The following is a 25730-nucleotide window of genomic DNA, read 5'->3' on the forward strand; positions in this document are numbered from 1 at the left end:
GCGCTTCTGCGACGCCTTGTCCCGGCGGTCCCTTTAAGAAGCGCGCGCCCAGGTCCCAGCCCGCCTCGTATGCAAATTTAATAGCGAGACGGGAGCGCGCAGCTGAGAGCCGGAGACTGGGCTGCTGCGGTTAGTCCTCTCCCGGCCGCCGTCGCCTCCGACATATTGCCCGCAGGAGCTGCGGCGGCGAAACGGAGAGCGCCGGGGGGAGGAGATGGGTGAGCAGAATGGGTCAGACCTTATCCTGGGAACGAGCGGGCGCTGGGGCCAGGTTGGCCAAGCTACAAATTACTGCCCCAGGCGGACTAGGTTCTGGCAAGGAACGGGGGAGGGGATGCGGGTGCAGAAGGGACACCGCCCCCTCCTGTCGTTTTGCGAGGTGGGGCCTCTGTTGTGGGGGCGGGACTTTGGGATGGTGGGCGGGGCCTCCTCATTAAAGAGGACTTGTAGGGGTTTGGCCTTGGAGGCGGACCCGCTAGTCCGGGCTAGAAATGGGGGCGGGACTCCAGAGTGGGCGTGGCTCCGCACCAAGGGCGGAACTTTTGGGCTGTAGGGGCTTGTGCGGAGGCGAACTTTTTGCTTTGGGAAGGCTTATTCTGCAGGCGATGAGGCGCAAAGGAGTCCTTTCAGATGAAGAGAGATCATTCTGCAGTGGGATTTCTAGGATGAGGAAGCTTTTACTGGCTTGTAGGCGGGGTTTCTGCGCTGACAGTCGTGTGTGGGCGGAGCGTATGGTTTGAGGTTTATGTGGGGGCAGAGCTTCTAAAGATGGCAGAGTGGGTGTGGGTCGAGCTTCTGGGCCGAAGGTGTATGTGTGGGGTTTTCCAAGCCAAATGTAATAGTGTGTGGACAGAGCTTCTGGTCTGCGGGGAGCTTGTTGAAAGCAGAGCTTCAGAGCAATCTCTTTCTTGGAGAACTACCTGAGTTGAGGGGCCAAAGCCTGGTGTGTTTAATTTTTGTTAGTACATGTTTGTAGTACATGATAATTACATTCATCATGGGGAGTTGGGACATGTACGTGACACGTCTTAATTCTTTTTACCTACCTTTCCTCACCCTGCTACCCCCCCTCCCTCCAATCCTTGGTTCCCTTCCCGTTTGCAAAAGATCTTCTTGTTTCGCATTGTGGTGTATTTATGAGTAGAGGCTGCTATGTTGCCATTTGGAGTGTAAACAGATTATAACCTTGTTCAGACTGTTAGGTATTGTGTAGGATAGTGCTCAGGGTCTCAGGCTAGAATCCCAAGTCTAGGAAAATATGTTGTGAATACAAGTTTGTTTTTTGTTTTTGTCTTTTTCCTTTTTATTGGTACCGGGGATCGAACTCACGACTGCCTGCTTGCAACGCAGGCGCTTATGCCGCTGAGCTAAACCCCCAGCCCCTGTGAATACAAGTTTTGAGCCCACATTTTTGACTCTTTTTTTTTTTTTTTTTTTTTTTTTGTCTTTTTCATTTTTATCGGTACCAGGGATCGAACTCATGACCGCCTGCTTGCAAGGCAGGTGCTTATGCCGCTGAGCTAAATCCCCAGCCCCACATTTTTGACTCTTAAGTCCGGCTTTGGGACCTGCCCATAAGATACTGGGGATTGAGCCTCAGGGTTTTGGAAGAAAAAGTGGCCTCAGAGGTGCCTAAAATTTTAAGCCTCCAGGAACTTGAACAGATGGGGCCCAATGTGTATCAGAGTTGAGAGCTTAGGACTCACATCCAGGTACTGTCTGTGATACAGTGAAAACTCAGCTTCCTAATCTGAAAAAGGTGCCTTTCTGGGCTCATTAACTCATCAACATATACTTGCTGTGCATTGTGATACACTTAGGGAAAACAGCAGTGAAAAATATATAAGGTTACTGACCTTTCATTTTAATTAAAGAGGCAATAAGCATTTTAACAAATAAGTAAGAGAAGAGGGCCGGGGATTTGGCTCAGCAGCATAAGCTCCTAGGTGTGAATTTGATCCCTGGTAAAAGAAAAAAAAAGTAAGAAAATATCAGGGAATGAATTGTGTGTGAGGGGGAAGAAACAGAATGGAAAATAATGAGGGACGTACTTCAAAAATGATAGGGAGGCTGGGGAATTAGCTCAGCAGTATAAGCTCCTATGTGGCAAGCATGAGATCGTGAGTTCCATCCCTGGCACCAAAAAAAAAAAAAAAAAAAAAGACAGGGAAAGTATATAGACAAAGTATACAGTAAGTGTGAGAGGTAACAAGAATCTTGGCTTCTAAGAATGAAAGGCCAAGATGGCTATAGCATGGTAGTGAGGTTAAAAAGGTAAGGTAGGCAAGTCCAGATTATAGGCCCTATCAGCATTAAAGGGTCTTGATATATAGTCCAGGCTCAGCCTTGAACTTGCCATGTGGTCCCAAACTCCAACTTGCCAGGCTGGCCTCAAACTTCTCCTGCCTCAACCTTCTGGGTGCTGGAATTACAGGCGTGTGTCACTGTGCCTCTCTTGCTTTTTGTCCTTGATATATGCTCTCTGGCTTAAGCATCTGCTTTGTGTTGAGTCCCACAGGAGGACGAAGAGGTCCCAATAGGACATCTTACTGTCGAAATCCACTCTGTGAGCCAGGATCCTCAGGAGGCTCTGGTGGGGGCCACACTTCCAGTGCATCAGTGACCAGTGTCCGTTCCCGCACCAGGTAAACTTTCTGTCTCTCATCCCTCACTGTGACATTGTGGCAAAGCTATCCTTGACTGTTTTGAGATATGATATCTTAGATACCTGGTGGGGGGATAAAGGAGAGTGAACAGCATAAAGGTTATAGAGGAGCTCAGTTGAGCTGATCACTTGCAAATATGCAGTGAGACATTGTAGATTAAGCCCAAGGTCCTTGATTTTTGCTCCTCTGTTTCGTTCCCGATTTGCTGGTGGATTAGACCTTGACCTCTTTTTCCTCATCTATAAACTGGACCTAATAATTCTCTCCTGGGGGATACTGAAAAAGCTAAATAAACTTATGGGTAGGAAAGACTGTTGACTTTTCTGCTAGACAAGATTAGGACTTCATGCTTGTCATGAACTGTTTTACTGATCTTTCCCTGTAATCCCGTGCCCCAGAAGCTCTTCTTGGTGAGGTTCTCAGTTCAGCCCTAATGTTATTCCCTTCCTATCCTCAGGAGCAGTTCTGGGACAGGCCTTGCCAGTCCTCCACTGGCCACCCAAACAGTTGTGCCTCTGCAGCACTGCAAGATCCCGGACCTGCCCGTCCAGGCCAGCGTTCTATTTGAATTACAGCTTTTTTTCTGCCAGCTCATAGCCCTTTTTGTCCACTACATCAACATCTACAAGACAGTGTGGTGGTACCCGCCTTCCCACCCACCATCCCACACCTCCTTGGTAGGTGCCAAGCCAGGGTGAGCGTGTGTGTGTGTGTGTGTGTGACATTTGGTTTTAGTTTAATATAGTCTATCAGGCATCACTGTGTACTTGGCCCCATATGGGGGATGGGGTGGGGGGAAATATAGAAGGAATAGGAAACTGATGATACTTACATATTCCCAGTGTGCTTAGGACTGCACTGGGCATTGTAAGGCTAACAGAGATGAATTGGACAGTCTTGCCTAAAGATGCTCAGGTCATAAGTACTGTGGAGGAGACAAGCCACAAATCAGTATGAATGTTTCAGGGGTAGAAAGAGCCCTGTGCAGAAGAGATACAAGGACAGGGGCATGAGTGCTGAGAGCCAGAGGGCTCACACACCACCCTCTTTTCCTCAGGGACTGTCCCACTTTTCTTCTCTGGGTCCTGTTCTACTCTAGGTAATTTCCTGGCCTGACTCACCTGGAGGCCAATGAAGGTCAGAGAATGGGGACAGTCTCTATGGAAAGGACCTGGCAGAGGGAGGTGGTGGGTTTGAGAAAAGCATTTGTGTGGACAAAAGACCTATGTGACCCCCAAGCCTTCTGCCCCTTGACAGAATTTCCACCTGATCGACTTCAACTTGCTGATGGTGACTACCATTGTTCTGGGCCGTCGCTTCATTGGGTCCATCGTGAAGGAGGTGATTGGGTCCTAGAGGCTGACCAGGGATTTTGGGACTCCTTTTTCCCCTGGGGGTACCAAGGAGACTCACTCAGCCTTTCAACCCTGAGGTATATCCTTGGGGCTCCCTTTGGACTTGTTTGAAGAACATTAATTACATCACTTTGGCTCTCACAGTTTACTGGGCATCAAAGAGTAAGGTTCACTTTGCCAGGTTCTATGCAGCCTGCTGCATACCTTTCCCTGGGAGGATCACAGGCTGTGATGGGTGGAATTTGGGCACAACTCCTGTGGCCTCCATCCAAAGCCCCATCCCATCCTGTCTCGCCCTGACCCAGGCTTCTCAGCGGGGAAAGGTCTCCCTCTTTCGCTCCATCCTGCTGTTCCTCACCCGCTTCACCGTTCTCACGGCAACAGGCTGGAGTCTGTGCCGATCCCTCATCCACCTCTTCAGGACCTACTCCTTCCTGAACCTCCTGTTCCTCTGCTATCCGTGAGTACCCCTCACTTCACCCCTTACTGCCTCTGCCTTTAGAATATCTGGGTTGTCTGGCCTCCTTGTCTGGGAAGACTCTTAGGCAGGCAGTGACAGTATTCTCTCACATTATATAATGACATGCCCCTGAGATAGCCCTCTTTTGTAGGTGGCATAATTTACTAAATCTCCCACTGATGGGGAAATCAGAATGGAACTCAGATCTAAGTGTGTATGCCAAAAAAAATATACAGGGAATGCTTTGTCTGTCTGTCTGTCTATCTGTCTCTGTCTCTGTGTTGTCTGTCTGTCTGTCTCTCTCTCCCTCTGTCTCTCTCTCTCTCTCTCTATATATATATATATATATATATATATATATATATATATCACAGGGTCTGTATAGTCTCTTGTGGCTCCCAAGTCTGTGTACTGGCAAGCACCTGCATGTGTGCATGTCTCTGTGTGGGAGTCTGTGCATGAAGCAAACCCATATATATTTGGTGTCTGCAAGTGCATGGGTGTATGTATGTGCGTGTCTATTATTTTCATGTCTGGTTAGCTCCTTCCATTTCATGAGAACCCAGATTGGGGAGGCTGGAGAAAGAGTTTCTGGGTAGAGCCCAGAACTGCTCCTTTCTGGCCTAAAATTGAAATTTGACAAGGTGTGATTTCACTGCTTGGGGGAGGTTCCTGGCTACCTGGGCATTTTCAGTCATTTCTCAACCCTGGTTCATAAACTTCCTGAAGCCAAGCCAGTCCTGGTTCCTGGGAAGCTTCAGGGCTATACACTACTCCCTTTCTATCCTGCATAACTAAGGTGACACTGGTTGGATTCTCATCAAATTTGTTTCAATTATGTCTAATTTTTAATTATTAGGATGACACATGTCTTCTAAAAACATTAGAAGTACCACAAAAAAACTCTGCAGAAAGTTTTGTTGTTGTTTTTGCTAAAGCTGGAGATCAAATCCATGCTTGGCAAGCACTCTACCACTCACCTACTTCCCCAGTACTCTATAGAAGCTTATAACATAGAAAATGAAAGGACCTGCATGATCTCAGAAATCCACTAATCATTTGCAACATATGCTTCCAAACTTTTTCCGAATAAATACACACTCACACTCATTCCCTTCCTGCCTGCCATCCATCAGTCCTTCCTTTTTTTTTTCAGTACTGGGAATATTTTGAATTACATCCCCAGCCCTTACTTATTTTTTCATTTTATTTTATTTTGAGACAGAGACTTGCTAAGTTAGAAGGTCCCCAGGCTGGGCTTGTGATTGTCCTTACCTTAGCCTCCCAGAGTTACATGCATTTTTTTTTTTAAGTAAAACTAGGTTTATGCTACATATGATGTTATACAATTTACTACACTTTACACATAATCATACAACTTGGGTGTTTTTCCACGGAAATATATATGATTATGGCCTGGCACTATTCTGTCCTGTAGAATTTTTGCAATTAGATTTGTCTCCTATCAACTTTGAGTTGTTGTACCTTTTCTTTATTCTTAGCAATGAGGCAGCTGGGCATGGTGGTCCACTCCTGTAATCCCAGCACTCAGGAGGTGGAGGCAGAAGGATCGCCACTAGTTTGAGGTCAACCTGAACTACATAGAGAGACCTTGTTTTTAAAAAAAGCGGATGGGATGTGGGGTTGGGATATAGGTTAGCAAGCTCGAGGTTGCAAGTTTGATTCCCAGTACCAAAAAAAAATGAGGCAATACATTTTGGCACAATTATCCAGAATTGTTGTACCAGATTTCCAGAAGTAGAATCACTGCACAAAAGATATGTTGTGTCCATTTACATGTATTATAGATATTAACAAATTAATGTAATCCCATTACTCTGGGTAACTGAGGCAAAAAAAGATCACAGATTCAAGCTTAGCAACATAGAAACTTGGTGAGACCTTGTGTGAGTAAAAATGTTTTTAAGAAGTCTGAGAATCTAGGTCTGTGTGAAGATCATGATTTCAATCTTCAGTAGCACGTACACATGCAAAAAAGCATATAGTTCTGCTGGGAATTTAGCTCAGCAGCATAAGCGCCTGCCTGGCAAGCACAAGGTCGTGAGTTCAATCCCCAGTACCACAAAAAAAGTATATAGTTCTTGATGAGTTGTTCTCTTTGCATACAGACATCACCCATGTCCCCTATTTTTATTTATTTTTTAGTTTTTTTAAACTAATGCATTATAAAAATTTAAATCTAATGCTAACAAGCTTATAATGAGACGCAGTAACCTCCAACCATACCTCCAGACTTTTTCCACTTTTCAAAAGCAATGTCTTAAGGGGCTGCGGATTTAGCTCAGTGGCATAAGCACCTGCCTTGTAAGCAGGCAGTCATGAGTTCGATCCCTGCTACCGATAAAAAGACAAAAAAAAAAAAAAAAAAAGGATGAAAAAAAAAACAAAAACAAAAACAAAAGCAATGTCTTTGAGTTTCTGTTTTTGACTTATCACCATAGTCCTTGTATTCTTGTACCTTTAGTTTTACTTTTAAATTTATTTTCTGTTTTTATAATTGGTTAATAAACTCGTGTAGTTAAAATTCCAATAGTATAAGAATATGGAGTGAAAGCTTTCCCTTGACTGCAGCCACCCATCTACCTAGTTTCCCTTCCAAGAGATAATCACCAATGTTTCTGGTTTCTCGTGTGTCTCGAAAATAAAACATTCTATACATATATGTGCATACCACATACAACATGCATGCATACACACATTGATTTCCTGTGGTGACAAAAGTTATGTGTTTTTCTTCTTTTTTATTTAAAGAGAGGAAAAAAGAAAGGACATAAAAAACAGTGCAGTAAAAGGATATACATAATATAGTATTTCAAGAAAAAAAGGTATACAAAATCACCAGTTAATAAGTTACATATTATCTTCCCAGAAACAGTTGTCCATATTACTAAATTAAAGCATATAAAGTGGACATTCATACAGTGAAATTGGAGACAGTTCCATTCAGTGATCCAACAAAAGCTCAGTTGTATGGTTTTTCATCCTACACACTCGAACATACCTGCGGTTATATCCCTTAGTCCACCTTACTTTCCTCTCTTTTTTACAGTAACAGTTAAACTTTTAGGGTTTTATTACTCTCATGGTGCTTATTACTTTTTTGAAGAGAATAAAACCAAATGTGACTAAGCAGAACAGAGTCAGAACAGAAGGGTGGGCGTAGCACATGATGCAAAAATAGAATACCAGGTGATCAAAAGTGGTTATTACCATTGTGCCTCTTGCTATTTTTAAATTGAGTTGTCTATATCATCAGGTATAATCGAATTGATCAAAACAGTACAGAACAAAACAAATAAAACCTACAATGAGGACTTTACAGGACTTCAAAAAAAAAGGATAATAGTCAATTCATATTGAGCATCATAGTATATCTTATTGCCTTCAAAGTGGTTGCCTATACCCTCAAACTTGATACTATCAAACAAAATAGAATATATAATAATCAGACAGAACAAGATGGGGAGAGTAATACTGGGGTTCAAGTCAGGTTAATAGGACAACAAAAAAGTTACTATAATATGTCCTGTAATTTTTTAGTTTTCCCTTAATTAAAAGAGAGAAAATAGATTAAATTTTAAATCTTAAAAAGTGGGGGGGATTGAGATAAGGGAGGACATTGTAATAGAACAATGCAGGGCAGAACCGAGCAATTCAAGCATCATTGTGTTTTTCTTCTTTTGAGACAGTCTTGCTATGTAGTTCAGGCTGGCCTTGAACTCACTATGTACCCCCAGGCTGGCTTCAAACTCCCAGCAGTCTTCCTCCCTCAGCCTTACTGGGATCACAGATGTGTACCACCTCTCTCAGCTCTCAATAAAGATTTAGCTCATTCTCTCATCCCTCAAAGTATTTGATTATTATTGTATTTAGTTTTCTATTGTCTTTGCAATTACAAAAGTATTCTAGGAGCTGGGAGTGTAGCTTAGTAGTAGAGGGTTTGCCTAGCATGGGATATGCAAGGCCAAGGGTTCCATCTCTAATGCTGTCAAGAAAAAAAAAGGTTTTTTTGTTTTGTTTTGTTTTTTATTTCATCAACAGTAATTACGTGTGTTTTGTTTTGTTTTTGTAGTACTCGGGGTTGAACCCAGGAGCACTAAAGTAGATCCCTAACCCTTTTTTTTTTTTTTTTTTTTGTCTTTTTTGAGATGGGGTCTTGCTATGCAGTTCAGGCTGGCCTGAGCTCACTTTATAGTCCAGGGTGGTCTCGAACTCGCAAGGATCCTCCCACCTCAGCCCCCCAAGTGTTGGGATTACAGACGTGAACCACCATGCCCAGCTCCCTAACTCATTTTAATTTTATATTCAGAACAGGTCTTGCAAAATTGCCTAGTCTTTCTTTGAGCGTATAATCCTTCTGCCTTACTTTTGAGACTATTGAGGATTACAGATGTGCACCATTGCACCAGGACAATAGTATCTTCCCTATAACACAAGAGAAGACTATTAGGAACGCTCCCCATCTACCTTCCTCCACTCTTTCTTCTCAGTTTCTGGCAGTTGTAGCCTTTTATATTGTCAAGCTTGATATTCAAATGCTATATGACTATGTTGAAGTCTTCCATTCTTTGTCTAAAGCTAATTCTAAACATTAAACTACAATAAAGAGCCTTAATACAGTTACCTGTATGAAAATATTCACTGCAGGGCCTGGTAATGTACATAAATGACATTTCTTCTTTATAATTGCTGAGTTACTATCTTAGAGAATGTTACTAGTATTAAAATCAAATGGTTTCTCTTGTCTTACATTCCATCAGTTGCTTAAAATCATGTCACAGAAAAAGTTGCGTCACATTTTAATTTTGCTTCATATTTAGATTGTAACTTTCTTATATAACTTTTTTAATCTTGGGGTTTCTAATTGCCTTTCTCTTCTCTTGTTGACAAAAGAATGATGGTCCTTCAATATATCCTCAAGTTTATCCAGCTTCTCAGTCATGCTACCTATTGCCTGAAGTCCATTTCCCCTACCCCAAGACATCTTTCCTAGAGGCTCCCATTCTCTTGCTCCAGCCTGGAGTGGTTGCTTTTTAGGCCTGCTGTACAACTCTCAGCCTGGAATTTCCTTTCACTGCCCTTCTGGGTTGGATCCACTGTTTCCTGGATCCCATGTCTTCCTCTTTCTTGGTTTTTTCCCTTATTTTCCTGGCGTGCAGATCAGGTAATTTCCTTAACAGTGGGTATTTGGGAAGTATATACATTCTGAGTCCTTACATATTTAACAATGTCTTTGCCCTCATACATTACTGAATATATATTTTTAGGTTTAAATTCATATTTTTTCAAAATTTTGAGGATACTATTCCATTGTCTCTAGGATCTGTTGGTGTTAGTGATAAGCCTGATGTCCTTTTGACTCTTAATTCCTTTATGGATGACTTAATAAGTATTCAATGCATGTAATATTTGCCCCTTCAACTCTCATATTTCTATTGGGAAGTATTTTGCTGTAGGTGATGGCTTCTTCATCTGTCAATATATTTTCTTCTGCTTTCTCAGTTTTGTCAGTCATTTGTGTACTAATGAGTGTCCTCCCATTTTTTTCTTTTTGCTGATGTATATTTATTTTCTACTTTTACACTGTCAAGAGTGAGTGGAGAGCATGGGAGGGAATCTGCCATCTTGCATGTAAAGATGCTTCTAATTTCTAACCTGTCAAAAAAATCACTTAGTGGCACCAAATAAGTTAGTTGCTCGCAGGACTTATCTGTGGTTCTTAGAGGCAAAACCAGGGAGGTTCTTAAGTATTTAACTATAAGATAGAGACTGAGTTCCTTATATTTTCACGTAACACTCTTTTTGCTCCTATTTCCCACAGGGTATCCTGAAGAGTGTTTTGGGAATTCCATTTCAGCCTTCTTTCCTGTTCCCACAGGATCACTGTCCTCTTTATTTTTCTAAACCAAATTGTATTCATCTTCTGTTTAGAGCCAGATATCATGCTGGAGGGTTGTTGCAAAGACTGAAAGAGAGTAGTTATGAAAACACTAGTTTAACGCCTGGCTGAAAGAAAAGGATCAATACAAGTTGTGTAACTGTATAACGTAGGGCAAGTTAAGGAAACAGTAGTTCTTAGAAGTTACGTAACAGTCCTAAACACATACCTAGTAATTGGCAGAGTGGGATTTTAATTCATATCTCTTTGACCCCAAATATTATGCCTTTTAAAAATATTTATTTATTGAAACAGGTTTTCAATATGTAGTTTCAGCTGGCCTTGAGGTCCCTATGTAGGCCAGGCTGGCCTCCCAGTTGCACAGATCTTCCCTCTTTAGCCTCTGGAGGGCTGGAATTGCAGGCATGTGCCACCATATCCTGCTTTTTTTTTTTTTTTTTGGTCTTTTTCCTTTTTATCTGTACGGGATGGAACTCATGACTGCCTGCTTTACAAGGCAGGCGCTTATGCCACTGAGCTAAATCCCCAGCCCCGCCCCCCCCCCCGCCTTTTTTTTTTTTTAAAGAGACAGGATCTTGCTGTGTTGCCTAGAATGGAAAACGTCCGAAGTAGTTTGCCACCACACTCAGCTAAGGTGTTATACTCTTGACTATAATTCTTTTCTTTTCTTACCTTTTTGAGACAGAGTCTCACTAGACAGTTCAGGCTGGCTTTGAGCTCAGTTTGTAGCCCAGGCTGTCTGAAATTCGCAATGATCCTCCTGCCTCAGCCTCCTGAGTGCTGGGATTATAGATGTGAGCCACCACACCCAGCCTTAACCATAATTCTTTAAGTATCTTACTTAATATTACCATATGAAGAATGTTCTGTCTTATAGACAGGAAAACAAAAGCCCAAAGAGGCTAAATTATTTATCCAGGGACAGATATTCCTTCTTGGGATCCCCTCCCCCCAAAAATTCTAAGAGTTATAGTTAAGAAATGTAGCACTAACTGAACGAGATAACCCATGCCTGTAATCCTGGCACTCAAGAAGCTGAGGCAGGAGGATTACCATGAGTTTGAGGTAGCCTGACATAGTGAGACCCAATCTCAAAAAAAAAAAAGAGGACAAGGAGGAGAAATGTAGCACAGAGCTGATTATGGTGGCATATACTTATAATATCAGCAATGTGGAAGACTGAGGCAAAAAGATCCAGCTGGGCAACTTAATGACTGAGCCCCTGTCTCAAAAAAGGGCCACGGGTGTCCCTCACTATGATGGGCCTGGATTCAATCCCTACTACTCAAAAAACACTATTAAACTGTACCTAGACATGGTGGCTCATGCCTGTAATGCCAACACCTGAGAGGCTGAGGCAAGAAAATTACTATGAGTTTGAGGCCAGCCTGGGCTATAGTGAGTTTGTTGGGTTTTGTTGTTTGTTTGTTTTGGCGATAGTGAGTTTACCCACCTGAACTGTAAATAGAAATTCTGTTTCTTTTTTTGTCTCCAAAAAACAAAAAAAGTCAGGTGTGGTGGCACATGCCTATAATTCCAGTATTTGGGAAGCTGAGACAGGAAATTTGCCATGAGTTAAAAAATAAAAAAGCCCTTACCCAGTTTTTTATAATTATAGTCCTCCCTTGGTACTCTGGAGGACTCAGTTCAGGACAACCTAGATATTAGAGGATGCTCAGATCACTTATAAGATATATGGTATTGTGCACATAACCTATTCACATCCTCCTTGTGTACTTCAGTAAGTAATCATTTCTACATTATTTATAATACCTAATGCAAAATAAATGCTTGCAAAAAGTTACTATACTCTTTTAGAGCAGGTGTGTTTAATCTGTAGCCCACTTTTTTTCCCATTTTTTTCATGAGAAAGAGTTGTCTTCAGCTGCATATAAAATACATAATATAGTTAATATATATGAGTAACCGAACTTTTAAAAATACCTTTACTGTAACATCAAAAAAATGAAAGAGGAGCTGGGTGTGGTGGCACACGCCTGTGATCCCAGCTCTTGGGAGGCGAAGGCAGTAGAATCACTGTGAGTTCACGGCAGCCTGAGCTACATAGTGAGACCCTGTGTCAAAACAAACAGGCAAAAAAAAGGGAGTGGGGAGCAAACCACAGATTGTCCAGTACATCGCTGATTTAAAGACTGACAGTGTATAAAGCCTGTGCATGTTCAGTACACATGCAGACATGCCAGTGCCATAGGCCTAATTCGCTATGTAGTTCAGGTCGGCCTTGGACTCACTGTGTAGCCCAGACTGGCCTTGAACTCACAGTGTGCTTCCTGCTTTCAGCTTCCCAAGTGCTGGAATTACAGTTATGTGCCACTACACCCAAACAATTGCTTTTTCAGATGGATATTGTCTTTTTTTTTTTTTCTTTCTTTCTTTCTTTTTTTTTTAAGAGGGGTATTTTCAATCCAAGTTTGCTTGAATCTGCAGATGGAGGATCCACAGATATGAGGGCTCACTGTATTCTTCTAGTCTGTGGGCCTGTCTAGTTTCTCCTCACACAGCAACAGACATACCTTGAGAAACTGAGCCCATTGACGTATACCTGTAATTCCAGTGAGTTGGGAGACTGAGACAGCAGGATCACAAAGTTGAGGCCAGCGTGAGCAACTTAGTGAGCCCGTGTCCAAAACAAAGGCTGGGACGCCACTAAGTGATAGAGCACTTGCGTAGCTTGCCCAGGCTCCAGGTTCAATTCCTAGTGCCACAAAAAACAAAGCAAAACAATCCTAACTGAAGGGTGCTGCTCACAGGAAGAGATTGTACTGTTTAAGGGTCCATTTCACCACTGGTATTTAATAGGCACAAAAAAAATACCTGCACGTGGTCCAGTGCAAAGTTAAGAGCTGCCTCTTATATGCCTTATGCTTCATTCATATAATTTATACTTTTTTTGTTGTACCTTGTACACTTTTAATTAATTAAATTGGTTTTTTGAATGTCTGTCTTGATCTTTGGTACCAGACAGAGCTGGGTCTGAGCTGTATTTCTTTCTTGCTAATTGTGTAGCTATTTAGGAATTTACTTCATCTCTCTAAGCCGCAGCTTCCTTAGCTGAAAAGGGGACAAAATGGCAGTATCCAATTCATGCTGGAATTATAAGAAGAAAAAAAAGGTACATGTAAAATACAGAACATGGACTAGGCCAGTGTGTGGGAATTTTTATAATTAATATTGCTAGAGGGTGTGGGCAGGCTATCATTGCTAGAGGGTGTGGGCAGGGACTTGTCTCTTGCTTCCTACTGAATGCCTAGTGTGCAGCACATACTCAGTGCTATTATGTTCAAAAACCACTGGATGGTAGCATAGATGAACGGAAGAATGGGTAAATTCCCTTTGAAGTATCCAAGAAAGCTGAGGCTCAGAGAGAAACACAGACCCCTTGTGGGGTTGAGGGTTGGGGTCCAAGCCCATGGGCAGGTCCGTTCTCACCACTGTCCTCCCCAGCAGGTTTGGGATGTACATTCCATTCCTACAGCTGAACTGTGATCTCCGCAAGACAAACCTCTTAAGCCACGTGGCCTCCATGGGGCCCCGGGAGGCAGTGAGTGGCCTGGCAAGGAGTCGGGATTACCTGCTGACACTACGGGAGACATGGAAACAGCATACGCGACAACTGTATGGCCCAGAAGCTATGCCCACCCATGCCTGCTGCCTGTCACCCAGCCTCATCCGCAGTGAAGTGGAGTTCCTCAAGATGGATTTCAACTGGCGAATGAAAGAAGTGCTTGTCAGTTCCATGCTGAGTGCCTATTATGTGGCCTTTGTGCCTGTCTGGTTTGTGAAGGTACACTGCTCAATCCAGGGAGGGACAGGGCCTGGCTGGGACTTTAGCTTGCTGCCTGCCTGCTGTCAGCCCTCCTGCTTGCATAAATAACTGCTGTTTTGTTGTTGTTGTTGTTTGCTTTTTTTGTTTTGTTTTGTACTGGGGATCGAACTCATTGACCTCACACTTGCCAGGCAGGGATTTATGCCAGTGAGCCAAATCCCCAGCCTAATAACTGTGTTTTTATGGGATTTCCCTCTTGTTCTCTAGAGAGTTAAGAGTGATTATTGTCTGTGTTTTAGAGACAAGACTCCCTGAGAGAACGTGACCTGCTTAAGGTCACTCAGCCACTGATAACAAAGAACAGTAATTTTGTACAGTATTTCAGTGGCTGTTTTGATACAGGCATGTAACAGTGTCCTGCCTTATCTTTTAGTAGGGAAACCAAGATTCATCCAGATCTGAATGACTCCAAAACTCCGTGTATAGCTTCCTGGAAGGTACCTCCTCAGCTACAATGGTCTTAGAACGTTCATACAGGATGCACTCTACCTTAAGATTTGAGGTTGAGAGGATTTTATGTAGGTGTTGAACACCTAAAAACCTGAGGAATTTTCATGTATGTTGTAATCTTCCTAATCTTTCAGAGGTGATTGGTAGTTACTTTTGCCAGGCAGGCGCTTACGCCACTGAGCTAAACCCCTAGCCCTACTTTTGTATGTTTGTTTTTGTTTCTGAGACAGGGTCTTGCTGTGTTGTTAAGGCTGGCCTTGAGCTGGCAGCGCAGTCTCCCAAGTGCTGGGATTATAGGTGTGTGCTACCATGCCAGCTTCCTTTGTTAGGTTGTTGATTCTTGATTTCAGACCATCATAAGTCTTCCCAGCACTGTCTCAACTTCTGAGGGAGATAAGAGTCAAGGCAGGGAAAAAGAATGACGGTATTGTGGGCATCCCAAGTCTTACCCACCTCTTGTTATCCCCAGAACACACATTACTATGACAAGCGTTGGTCCTGTGAGCTCTTCCTGCTGGTGTCCATCAGCACCTCAGTGATCCTCATGCAGCACCTACTGCCTGCCAGTTACTGCGACCTGCTGCACAAGGCTGCTGCCCATTTGGGCTGCTGGCAGAAGGTGGACCCAGCCCTGTGCTCCAACGTACTGCAGCATCCGTGAGTTGCCTTTCTCTGCTCTGCTCAACTCTAGCCCTCCTGTCAGCATCTGGAGTCACTTGCAAGGGCCATTAACTCTTCAGTTAACTAGTGAACAGCTTCTGAACCTGACTTGTATTTTAGGCCTATCTCCAGAGTAAGATATGTGGAGGCCAAGACAGAATAGGAGGGAGGAACAGAAAGAACATAGCTAAATATGAGTTGAGTGTCAACATGTTTGTAGCTCCCTAGAAGCCCTCCCATAAGATCTAGGCTTCTTCACAGGGCTTCCCAGCACATAAAGTGAGTCCTGCAGGCCTTTTCTCTTCATCTTTTATAGCTTGCAGTGTACTGGAGCTGGGAGGTGAGCAGGTGGTAAATTCAAAGTTTCATTCACTTCATTCATTGATTCACTTTACTCACTGACCGAATTGCTCAACCATGCAGGCATTCATTGCTTACTCCCTCCTGTCTCACCTGCTCACTCATCTACTCAACTGTTAGGTCACCTGTTCTTTGAGGAAACATTTACTTCTACCTATTCCATACCAGGCCTGGTGCTGGTGTATCAGGCAGGGGTGGTTGTACTTTGGCCTATAGGCTGAAAAGCGTCCTAGATATTGAACAACTCAGGTGTGGTGGTGCACACCTGTAATCCCAGCTCTCAGGAGGCTGAGGCAGGAGGATCACCTTGAGTTTGAGGCCAGCCTGGACTAATCCTTAGGCACCAATGAAGAATAAGCCAAGATAAGGGGAGAGCAGCCCAGCACCTTGGAGCTCCTGAGCAGGGTGACATCTGCCTGTAATCTGACTGCAGTGCTGTCTTACACTGAGGCCTCTTTTGCCTCACTCATCCCAACTATTTTGTGTACCTATTTGTGTACAGCCTTTTATCAAAGTATTTTTCAACCCAGTTATGGTCATTTTCCTGCCTGTATTACTCCATGAGACTGGAAGCTCCTTAGGATCAAGACCACCTCTAAATCATCTCTGAGTCTTAGGCCCAGAACAAGTCCTGGCAGATGGAAACCCCTGGAGCCTGTTTGTAGATATAGGTCCACCAAGGAGCAAAAATGCAAAGGAAGGCCAGAAATCCAAGCTTTCTGGTATTGGCCCCCTGTGCCAGTCAGGGTCCCTTTTGTGCTCTGTCCAGGTGATCCAGAAAAGGTAAGGGCCAGAAGTGGGCTTAGCTTAGGCTCAGGCCATGAGGGAAGCGGGGAGTAGAAAGATAGAAAATATTCAAATAGGACCTACCTGTCTGTGGCTCCCTAAGGGGTTCAGATAAGATCCAAGCTTCTTCACAGGGCTGATGAACTGAGTCTGACCTGCCAACCTTTTCTACTCATCTCTTACCATGCCCCACTTGGTACTCTTCTGTAACTATCCAATCCTCTTTTGCTCCTTATATGCTTTATGCACTTTGGCATCCAGGGTTTTCCCCATTGGAATGCTCTTTCTGTCCTTCTTTTGCTGGTTAACTATCTTTAGGACTTTGCTTCTTCCAGGAACACTTCTCTGAGCACCTAGAATGGGTTTAATGTCCTCCTCTCCTTTCGGTCTCCCATGCACCATACTCATTGCAGTTCATGCTTTCTGCTGAGTTCGCTTAGTTTACTGCCCACTCTTCCAGGACTAAAAGCTTCTGGAGACCAGGGCTCTTCCCTGTCTAGCACTCAGCTGTCCTCTCCGTACCGCCAGGGTGCCTGGCTTATGATAAGGTACACTGTAATTTTTTCCTCAGTGTATAGTCTTTTATTTTTAAGGTAAAATTTACATAGGATGAAATATGCAAACTGCAAAGGGTACAATTCTGAGTTTTGATAAAGTCAGTACATTCATACAACTGACACCATCAAGGTATAGAACAATTCTAGGTCCTCAGAAATTTCCTAGTGGCCCTTGTTGTAACCTCTGCCCCCAAGACCTTTATGCTTCATTTTAACATAGGTTAGTTTTACCTGTTCTAGAATTTCTTTTTTTTCTTTTTTCTTTTTGGCACCAGGGATCAAACTCATGATCTCATGCTTGCCAGGCAGGCACCTATGCCACTGACCTAAACCCCCAGCTAGAATTTCTTATAAGTTAAATCATAAGTAGATACTTGTGTCCACTTTCTTTCATTTAGCATATTTATTGTCTTAGAGGTTGACCCTTGTGGTTGTATAAAACACAATAACTTTTTAAAAAGAATGCAGTAATGAGGCAGGAGTGTACATTAGAAGGGAGATTGTAGTTCTCAGTCTCTGATCCAAGACCCTTGGAGTTCCTAGGAAAACATACAGAAACATTGGACAAAAGCTTTCACTGGGCTAACAATCTCATTCACCTGCACATGAGACCTCTCAGTGTCAGGCATTGTGACATTCTTTGAAGACACAGGGATGAGCCTTCCTCTTCCTGGAAGGCTCCCAGTGTCACAAGGGATACAGACAGGAAAATAAATAAATGAGAGACATTGGAAAATGTGGATCAGTAGCACTAGATTCAAGGAATGGTAACTGGATACTCGGCTCTGGGGAGTTTGAGAGATTTTCTAGATGAACCATGGTTTAAAAAGATGATGAGCTTTCAGCCAGAAGGGTAAGATTTCAGGAAGGTCTGTCCCATTAGAGGGGAGAGGACAGAGATTTGAACAGAATGATATGCTGGGAGGGACAGGAACAGTTCTGAGAGGGTTTATGATCTGCATGGCAGGAGTCATGGGAAGCCACACAGGATCTCAGAGGCCATGCAGAATCTATAAATGGGGCATTGGGAAGCCTTCAGTACATTTTAAGGAGAGCATAATCATGCTCAGCCTGGTATTTTACAGAGACCACTTAGACAGCTGTATGGTGAACTGATTGGAAATCAGAGGTGAACCCAGATGAAGTAAAGGCACCCAGAGAGGAAATAGCGCTTTTGTTACAATCACTGAGTCCTAGACCCTCTGAATGCAGTGAATTTCTCAGAGTTCCTGCCTCATTTTACAGAGGGACAACTGGGTCCCAGAAAAGGGAAGTCATTGTGTCTAAGCAATAAAAATGGAAGAAGAGCCCTGGTGATTGCTCAGTGCCTAATCTTATGGTACCCTTTTTCTCGGGTGAGCCCGGGATAAGGGGCACTCTTGAACTATACCTCCAGGTGGACTGAAGAATGCATGTGGCCACAGGGTGTGCTAGTGAAACACAGCAAGAATGTCTACAAAGCAGTTGGCCACTATAACGTGGCCATCCCCTCTGATGTCTCCCACTTCCGGTTCCACGTGAGTCTCCTCCTCTGGAAAGGAGGGTTGGTGCCTGATCTAGAGGGCAGGAGATGGGTGGGAACCAGCAGGGAGGAAGGTGGACACAGCAAAAGAAAGCTGTTTTCAGTATTTCCCAAACCCAAAGAGAGTCAGTGCACACATGCAGCAAAAGGAAAGCCACATAGGTTATCACTTCATTACTGTAGCTCAGTTGGTAACATATCTTTCAGAGCATTGGATGGAGAAGAAGATCATACATAAAAGAATGAGTTTTTGGCAGTTAAAATAACAATGATTACTTCTTGCTGTTTGGTAGACACTGTGCTAAGCACTTCCCATGCACTCTGCCATTCCGTGTTTCTCAGAAACTTGTATATGAGAGAACTGCCAGAGCTAACCCTGTTTTTAGATACTGAAATTGACTTTAGCAGTTTAGTTTCACTAGCACCTTACTGGGAAACTTGGGAACTGACAACAGTGACATGTAACTCTCACTGTGGAACAGGAGTGCTTAAAATCAGTTAGGTTAGTGTTCTCTGTTCTGTTTCCTTTTGTTGGTTTGGTTTTGTTTTTGTTTTTGAGATAGGGTCCCACTATGTAGTGCAGGCTAGCTTTGAACTCACTATGTAGCCCAAGCTGGCCTTAAACTCATGGCAATCCTCCTGTCACAGCCTCCCAAGTGCTGGCATTACAGATGTGTGCCACCACTCCTGGTTTATTTTTTTTTAAACTCCTTTAAAAATAAAAAAAAATAGCTGGGCGTGGTGGCTCACCCTGTAATCTCGGCACTTGGGAGGCTGAGGCAGGAGGATCGCTGGGAGTTCAAGACCAGCCTGAGTTACAAAGTGAGCTCAAGACCAGCCTGAATTGCATAGAGAGACCCTGTCTCAAAAAATTTTTAAAAAGTTAAAAAATAACTTTTTCCAACACAGTCAGAGAGCAAAGCCCAACTCAGAGAACTTTATGGCATTGCTCTATTTGAAAATACTGGAACCCCCTTAATTTCCCACTCACCTTTGCTAAACCTAAGGGATCACAGAGAAACTGGGGCTCTGAGGATCCCAGCTTGAGACATTACTTATCTGAGGTGTTACTGGCATTTCATAGTTGAGAAACCCGAGACCAAAAGAGAAGGGATTTACCCACTCTTGTAGTGTGTTGGGTACAGAACTAGCCTGGCACCGTGGTCTCTTGAATTCCATTTCATACCACCTATCTTTGCACGTTTGTTTTTTTTTCTGAAACAAGGTCTTGCTGTGTAGTTCAGGCTGGCCATGAACTCACTATGTAGTCCAGGCGGGCCTCAAACTCATGATAATCCCCCTGCCTCAGCCCCCTGAGTTCTGGGATTACAGGCTTGTGCCACTACGCCCAGCTATCTTCCTATTTTATAAGCAGCTCTTTAAGTTTCATTATTTTGGCCCTGTAGAATCAAGACCCTAGACATAAAACACACTTTTGAACTTAAAATATTTCTTGATTTATATTCCACGTTGCTCTGAAACACCAGGTAACAGTAAGGTGTTATTGCCAGGCATGGTGGTACACGCAGATAATTCCAGCACTTGGGAGGCTGAGGCAGGAGGATCATTGCAAGTTCGAGGCTAGCATGGCTACAAAGTAAGTTCAAGGCCAGCCTGAACTACATAGTAAAACACTGTCTCAAAAAGACAAAAAAGAAAAAGTAATGTGTTACTATGTCCCTTAGAATTTTCGACCTAGCTAAGGATACTGCATAGGAAATAGTAGACACTGAGCTATAGTTTTCTGCACAAATACTATAAAATTCTAATTTGTTCAGAACCCAATAATAACTCAAGAGAGTGACATACAAAGATGTTGTTATGTATCAAAATACCACATTGAAACCCAATATTTTGTAAAATTAATAGGTACTAATAAAAAACATATTAGTAAATAAGCTTGGCATGGTAGTACATTCCTGTAATCTCAGCACTTGGGAGGCTGAGGCGGGAAAAATGCTGTGAGTTGAAGGCCAGCCTGAGCTACAGTGAAACCCTATCTCAAATAATAATCTAGAAAAATAAATACATAAATAAAAGATGTTGATTTTAGACCAGAAAAAGTAAGCAAGACCACTCAAGAAAGGATTCCTGGAAAGGGTGTAAGTTGAACAGGATCGTAAATGATTTAAGTAGAAGCAGCAGCCCTATCAGAAGGAATACCACAAGCAAAGACAGATGAGGTGGCAAAGCCTGTGCACAATCCTACAAAGTCTCCCTCCCAGCCAAGTCTGCATGGGGTCCCAAGAGCTTGTCCCCTTCACTGGCCCACCAGAGTCCCCTCATCCTAGATAGAGCACATCTTCCAGCCCATGCCTGTCCTTCCCGGGCAGTTCTTTTTCAGCAAACCCCTGAGGATCCTCAACATCCTCCTGCTGCTGGAGGGCGCTGTCATTGTCTACCAGCTGTACTCCTTAATGTCCTCTGAAAAGTGGCACCAGACCATCTCACTGGCTCTCATCCTCTTCAGCAACTACTATGCCTTCTTCAAGCTGCTACGGGACCGCCTGGTATTGGGCAAGGCCTACTCGTACTCAGCCAGCCCCCAGAGAGACCTGGACCATCGGTTCTCCTGAGCACCCAGGTGACCTCAGGGACAGCATCCAGGCTTCGGCCAGGGACTCCCTGGCAAGGGGCTGTTGCAGAATTGAATAGGGAGAAAAACTAAAACAAACAAAAAAAAACCCACCAGAGCTTTGTATTTTTGTTACGTACTGTTTCTTTGATAATTGATGTGATAAAAAGAAAAAAAGTCTTATTTTTATACTCCCAACAATCCTGTGTGCTGTGTTTCTTTCCCTTTTTGACTGTCAGGTAAAGTCCAGAAGGTGGAATTTGGGGCTGGGACGCTCTGTATGTGACTCCTAGGATTCTGTAGGCCCTGCCTTCCCAGTGGACAGAGTGGGGGAGCATCAGTGCCCATGGTAGTAATTAATGATGCTGACTGAATGTTTGCTGCGTGCTAGAGGCTGCTCTGCATATTTTTATACTTTGTCAATCTAACTTATAACAACTCTAGTAGGTGTGTGCAGTCACTACTATAGATTTGAGCTAGAGTCCAGTGAGCTATACTGAGAGCTATACTGATTTGCCTGCCCTTGGTAACACAGCTAGGAAGTGGTAGAGCTGGGCTTTAAAAACACAACTGAAAGCTGATTACCTGTCCTAGAAAACATGATGTCTTCACACTCACAGAGTATAGTTACTACAGTCTTGTGTGCTAGGTATTATTTAGCGGGTGAGGATCTTAAAACGCAAGCAATACTATGCTGAACTGAGTACAGTACAGAGTAGCACAGGGAGTGGATGAATGGCTAGTGCTCTCGGGCCTCCTTGGAGGAGCCACTAGTCTAAGTTGTATTAGTCACTTCACAGGTGGACAAGAGGAAAGGCATTCCAAGAAGAAAAAAAGGGCACCTGCAGTAGTCTGTGTTTGGGGAGATGAAGAGGATTGTGGTTCCTGGAGTAGAAAGGATAAGGAAAGAAGGGTAAAGATGTGGCTGAAAAGATCAGCCAGAGGCTGGGTAGGGAAGACCAACGGCCCGAGGCTAGGGACAGTGTATATCTAGGGTCAAATGCTACAGTGGAAACAAAGCGGCCTCTAGACCGCAGCTTGATGGGGGCCTACCTGTATTCTCACCTACTCAGGCAGCCAAAGCAGGAGGACCACTAGTTTGAGACTAGCTTGTATAATTTAATGAGACCTTGTGTCAAAATAAAAGATATGGGGAGTGTGGCTTAGTGGTAGTGCTTGCCCAGTATGTGCTATGTCCTAGATTTTTCCCAGCACTACAAGAACAGACAAATGTTTAGAAGCTTCTGTCAGCAGATGAACGGTTCAGGAACTGGAAGGAGGAAATGCAGACCATATAGTCCACATTCCCTGAGTTCTTTTCTTTTACTTTTTTTTTTTTTTTTTTGTCTTTTTCTTTTTTATTGGTACCAGGGATCGAACTCACTACCACACACTTGCAAGGCAGGAGCTTATGCCACTGAGCTAAATCCCCAGCCCCATTCCCTGAGCTCTTAATGGCCACAGTGTACACAGATGAGCTCGGTGTTGGATTGGAAACAGGTACCTCAACAGTTTTTTGGTACCTTCAAGCAGACAGTGTACTAAATATTGGAATAATTACAAAGACAGAAGGTTTCATCCCTCCCTTAGACAACTGGGAGAGATGGACACACCTTGTGAACTAATTAAAGTGTGAAGTGCTAAGGAAAACAAGTATCCAACCACATGTGTAAATACTACATTGTTTCTCTGGTGTACAAAACCAGAAGTGTAAATAAGGACCAAAATGTATAATATGTATCATGTAATAAGAAAATGTTCAAATGAGAAGGGTATCTTGGAAAGGGGGTGGAAAGGGAAGATGGAAGGGGAAAGAAAAAAGTGAGAAAAGAAAAAATGGAACCACCTTTTGTAAATAAGGGAATAGGTGAAAGGCAGGTAGGGGAATGGGAAAAACAGGTACAAATTCTCTATGATGAAATATATATATATATATACATATGCCAATAAACAATTTTTTAAGTGTCAGGACACTGGGGAAGAAGGGAAGACAGGATTCTTTGGAGAGCTAACTGTTAATTTTGTCTTGAAAATGAATAGCTCTACGTGGTCAAGGCGGGGGAGATCACTGCATTTGAACAGGTAACAAAATAATAAAAGCACAAAAGAAGATAGCATATTCAGAAAGTGGTACTGACAAGGACTAGCCTATATGACTGATTGAAATATGTGGACATTACCCAAGAACAGGCAGTGGGAAGTTGCTAAGAAGAGAAGTGACCATATGCGGTCTCTGTTTTTAAGGAAATAGGTGGGAGTGGTAGAGTCAGGACAAGAGACCTATGAAGGGACAGACTAAATAGAATGATGAGGTCCGACCTTGAGCAGTAGCAGGGAAAAGAAGTAGTCTTTCTTTTCCTACCTTTGACTCAGAATTTGCCTTTTGTGTTGTCTCCTTTAATAGACCAGGCATCCAACTAGAGTTGGCAAATTATGATAGAACTAGATATCAGGTCCTTCATTATTCTGTCTCCAATGGTAGTTGGCATTGTGGCACATAGCCTGATATGCCATAATATAATTACATATTACCAGCACTCAGGAAGGTTATGAATTGAATGCCAGCACCCTGAAGTGGGTGGGGATGTTGACTGTTTTGGGATCAGTGAATTGACAATATTGCCTGGCTCTGTGTGTCGAGGTGGAAGACTGCAGGGTTGGCATGTCACTGTGCAAAAAGGAAGGCCTAACCACTCATAGTGGTACATGTCTGTAATCCCAGCACTCAGAGGCTTATGCAGGAGGATCATTGCAAGTTTGAGACCAGCCTGGGCTACAAAGTGAGCACAAGGCCAACCTGAACTGCATAGCAAGACCCTGTCTCAAAAAGACAAAAAAACCTTGGAAGACCATAAATTAATTGATTCAAAAGGCACATGAACATTGGGAGCCTCAATTTCCTTATCATTAAAAAAGGATTATATCCCTTACTCTTTAACTCATCCTCTCATTCATTTATTTGTTTATTCAACAACCAAGTGTTGGATAATGTACCAGGTGCTGGAAATACAGTGGTCTTGCTGGCATGAATTTGTGATCCTCCTGCCTCAACCTCCTCAGTGTTGGGATTATAGACATTCACAACCACGCGTAGCCTAAAATTACAATTTTAGGGTTTTGGGTGGTAGACACACTAAGAATTTGGGTTTAATCTTGACTTCTTCCATTCCTTGTCTCTCATAGCCTTGAGCAACTCACTTCTCCTTGCCAGATGATTCTATATTCATAATTAGCTGAAAGTGTATAGTTGGCTTTAATTATGAAAAAATTTTGGGGAGAAGGAGGTCATACTATAAAGAAGAAACAGTGGTAGAAACAGTTGCGAACTTGGCACACTTAACTTTCTTTAGTACGTATCCGTCTGCCATCATCAGTGGCTGCGTTCTCTTTAAGTGTGTGCCTTTGGTATAAACTAGGTAAGAAGGGGTGGGGAGAAACAACGCGTTTCAACCAGGCTTGCAATGTTTGTCCGTTTCGGGCTGCCGTCCTGCAGATCCGCCATATTGTTTGCTGAAGCTGCCTCCGAAGCTGCCGCCCCCGCCGCCGCTACTGCCGCTGCCGCGGCCAAGTCTGAGCGTGCGGAGTCGCGATGGGTGAGTAGGAGAACCAGGTAGTTCGGTAGTTGGGCTGAGGAAATGTTAGGCATGGGGTCTGGTAAAAGTCTATTTCTGGTGTGAGGAAGATATTTGAAACCGCTGTCGGTAGGTCTGAGGAGCGAAACCAGGCCGGAGTGCCCGAGGCCAGTTTGGGGCCAGAGTAGGGCTGCTCGCACTGCAGTCAGACACTGGGTCCGGAGACAACTTGGAAATCCTCGGGCCCGAGACCACGCGTTCCAGGGATATAGAAATGGGCCTGCCTCCTGACCTGCGCCAAGACCGGGGCTGAGGGGCCGGGCTGTGCTGGCCGCAGGCCTGGGCGCCGCTGAAGGCTATTCCCGATGTGTTTGGCTGTCTTGCTTTTTGAGTAGATTAACTGGCTCCTCTGAACTTAGGTAGTTCTACCTACTTCACAGAGATAGTCCTACGTATGTCCTACCTGGTAAGGAAACTCCGGGCAGTCCAGCTTCGGACCAGTAATCGGGTAGTCAGGCTGGCGGCAGTTGCGGGTACTGAAGGCCGGGAGAACTTCCCCAGCCGAGGCGGAAACTGGGTGATTCCGTTGGGCTGAGTGACAGGCTCATAGTGTTAGAAAACCATTTGCTAAGCCTTCTTGGCCGTGTATACGTAGGGGACTCAGGTTTCTGGGCCAACCCTGATTGGGAGAAAAAGAGAGACCTGTTGATCATTTTGTGTCCGGCAAGGCCTCTGTTCAAAGAATACGATTACGAAGATTTTGGAAGTAGAAACAAAACCAGCGTTAGTATATCGTCTGCCACATTAAAGGCTTAAATTCCAAGCAGTGTTTTGACTGCCTTACATGTTTTTGTTTTGCTTAATTTGTACAACCTAATGACATACATACTGCCATTGTTCCTATTTTTCAGACAGGGAAAATGTAATTTACCCAAGGTCACACAGTTAGTGGTTAAACCAGGTTGAACTCCAGAACTGGTAGATTATAACTACTGCTGTT

At 43.6% G+C, this 25730-nt stretch overlaps 2 protein-coding genes and 1 long non-coding RNA gene across 8 annotated transcripts in view; 2 read left to right on the forward strand and 1 right to left on the reverse strand.

Moving 5' to 3' along the window:
• The first annotated feature begins 71 nt into the window (after nt 1-71).
• Nucleotides 72-21359, forward strand: Tmem39b (transmembrane protein 39B). Of its 5 annotated transcripts, XM_003471087.5 has the most exons (9): nt 72-218; nt 2519-2645; nt 3124-3343; nt 3924-4007; nt 4327-4481; nt 13870-14206; nt 15168-15355; nt 18458-18578; nt 20917-21359. In XM_003471087.5, exons 1-9 carry the CDS (start codon nt 215-217, stop codon nt 21157-21159), a joined length of 1479 nt encoding a protein of 492 aa, XP_003471135.3. In that variant the 5' UTR covers nt 72-214; the 3' UTR covers nt 21160-21359. The 5 variants fall into 5 exon arrangements, with proteins under 5 accessions (XP_003471135.3, XP_063092045.1, XP_023421410.1 ...); XM_063235975.1 differs by lacking the exons at nt 72-218; nt 2519-2645 and adding an exon at nt 3724-3803 and having other exon boundaries at nt 3180-3343; XM_063235976.1 differs by lacking the exons at nt 72-218; nt 2519-2645; nt 3124-3343; nt 3924-4007 and adding an exon at nt 4080-4098.
• Nucleotides 19475-25298, reverse strand: LOC111757188 (uncharacterized). The gene is made up of 2 exons (XR_002791550.2): nt 25194-25298; nt 19475-24785 (listed from the first exon to the last, which is right to left on the reverse strand). It is a non-coding gene; the product is annotated as an uncharacterized LOC111757188 (long non-coding RNA).
• The window catches only part of Kpna6 (karyopherin subunit alpha 6), a 55509-nt gene continuing 54411 nt past the window's right edge, over nt 24633-25730 (forward strand). Inside the window, exon 1 of one of the 2 annotated variants that reach the window (XM_005004236.4) lies at nt 24633-24751. In XM_005004236.4, the coding sequence (XP_005004293.1) occupies nt 24748-24751 (4 nt within the window). In that variant the 5' untranslated portion in view covers nt 24633-24747. The remainder of the gene's footprint in view (nt 24752-25730) is intronic. The other variant, XM_005004237.4, reaches the window with a different exon arrangement.

This window comes from Cavia porcellus, unplaced genomic scaffold, assembly GCF_034190915.1.
Source record: "Cavia porcellus strain 051 isolate PalLab524CR breed Dunkin Hartley unplaced genomic scaffold, mCavPor4.1 scaffold_25, whole genome shotgun sequence".
NCBI classification, from domain to species: Eukaryota; Metazoa; Chordata; class Mammalia; order Rodentia; family Caviidae; genus Cavia; species Cavia porcellus.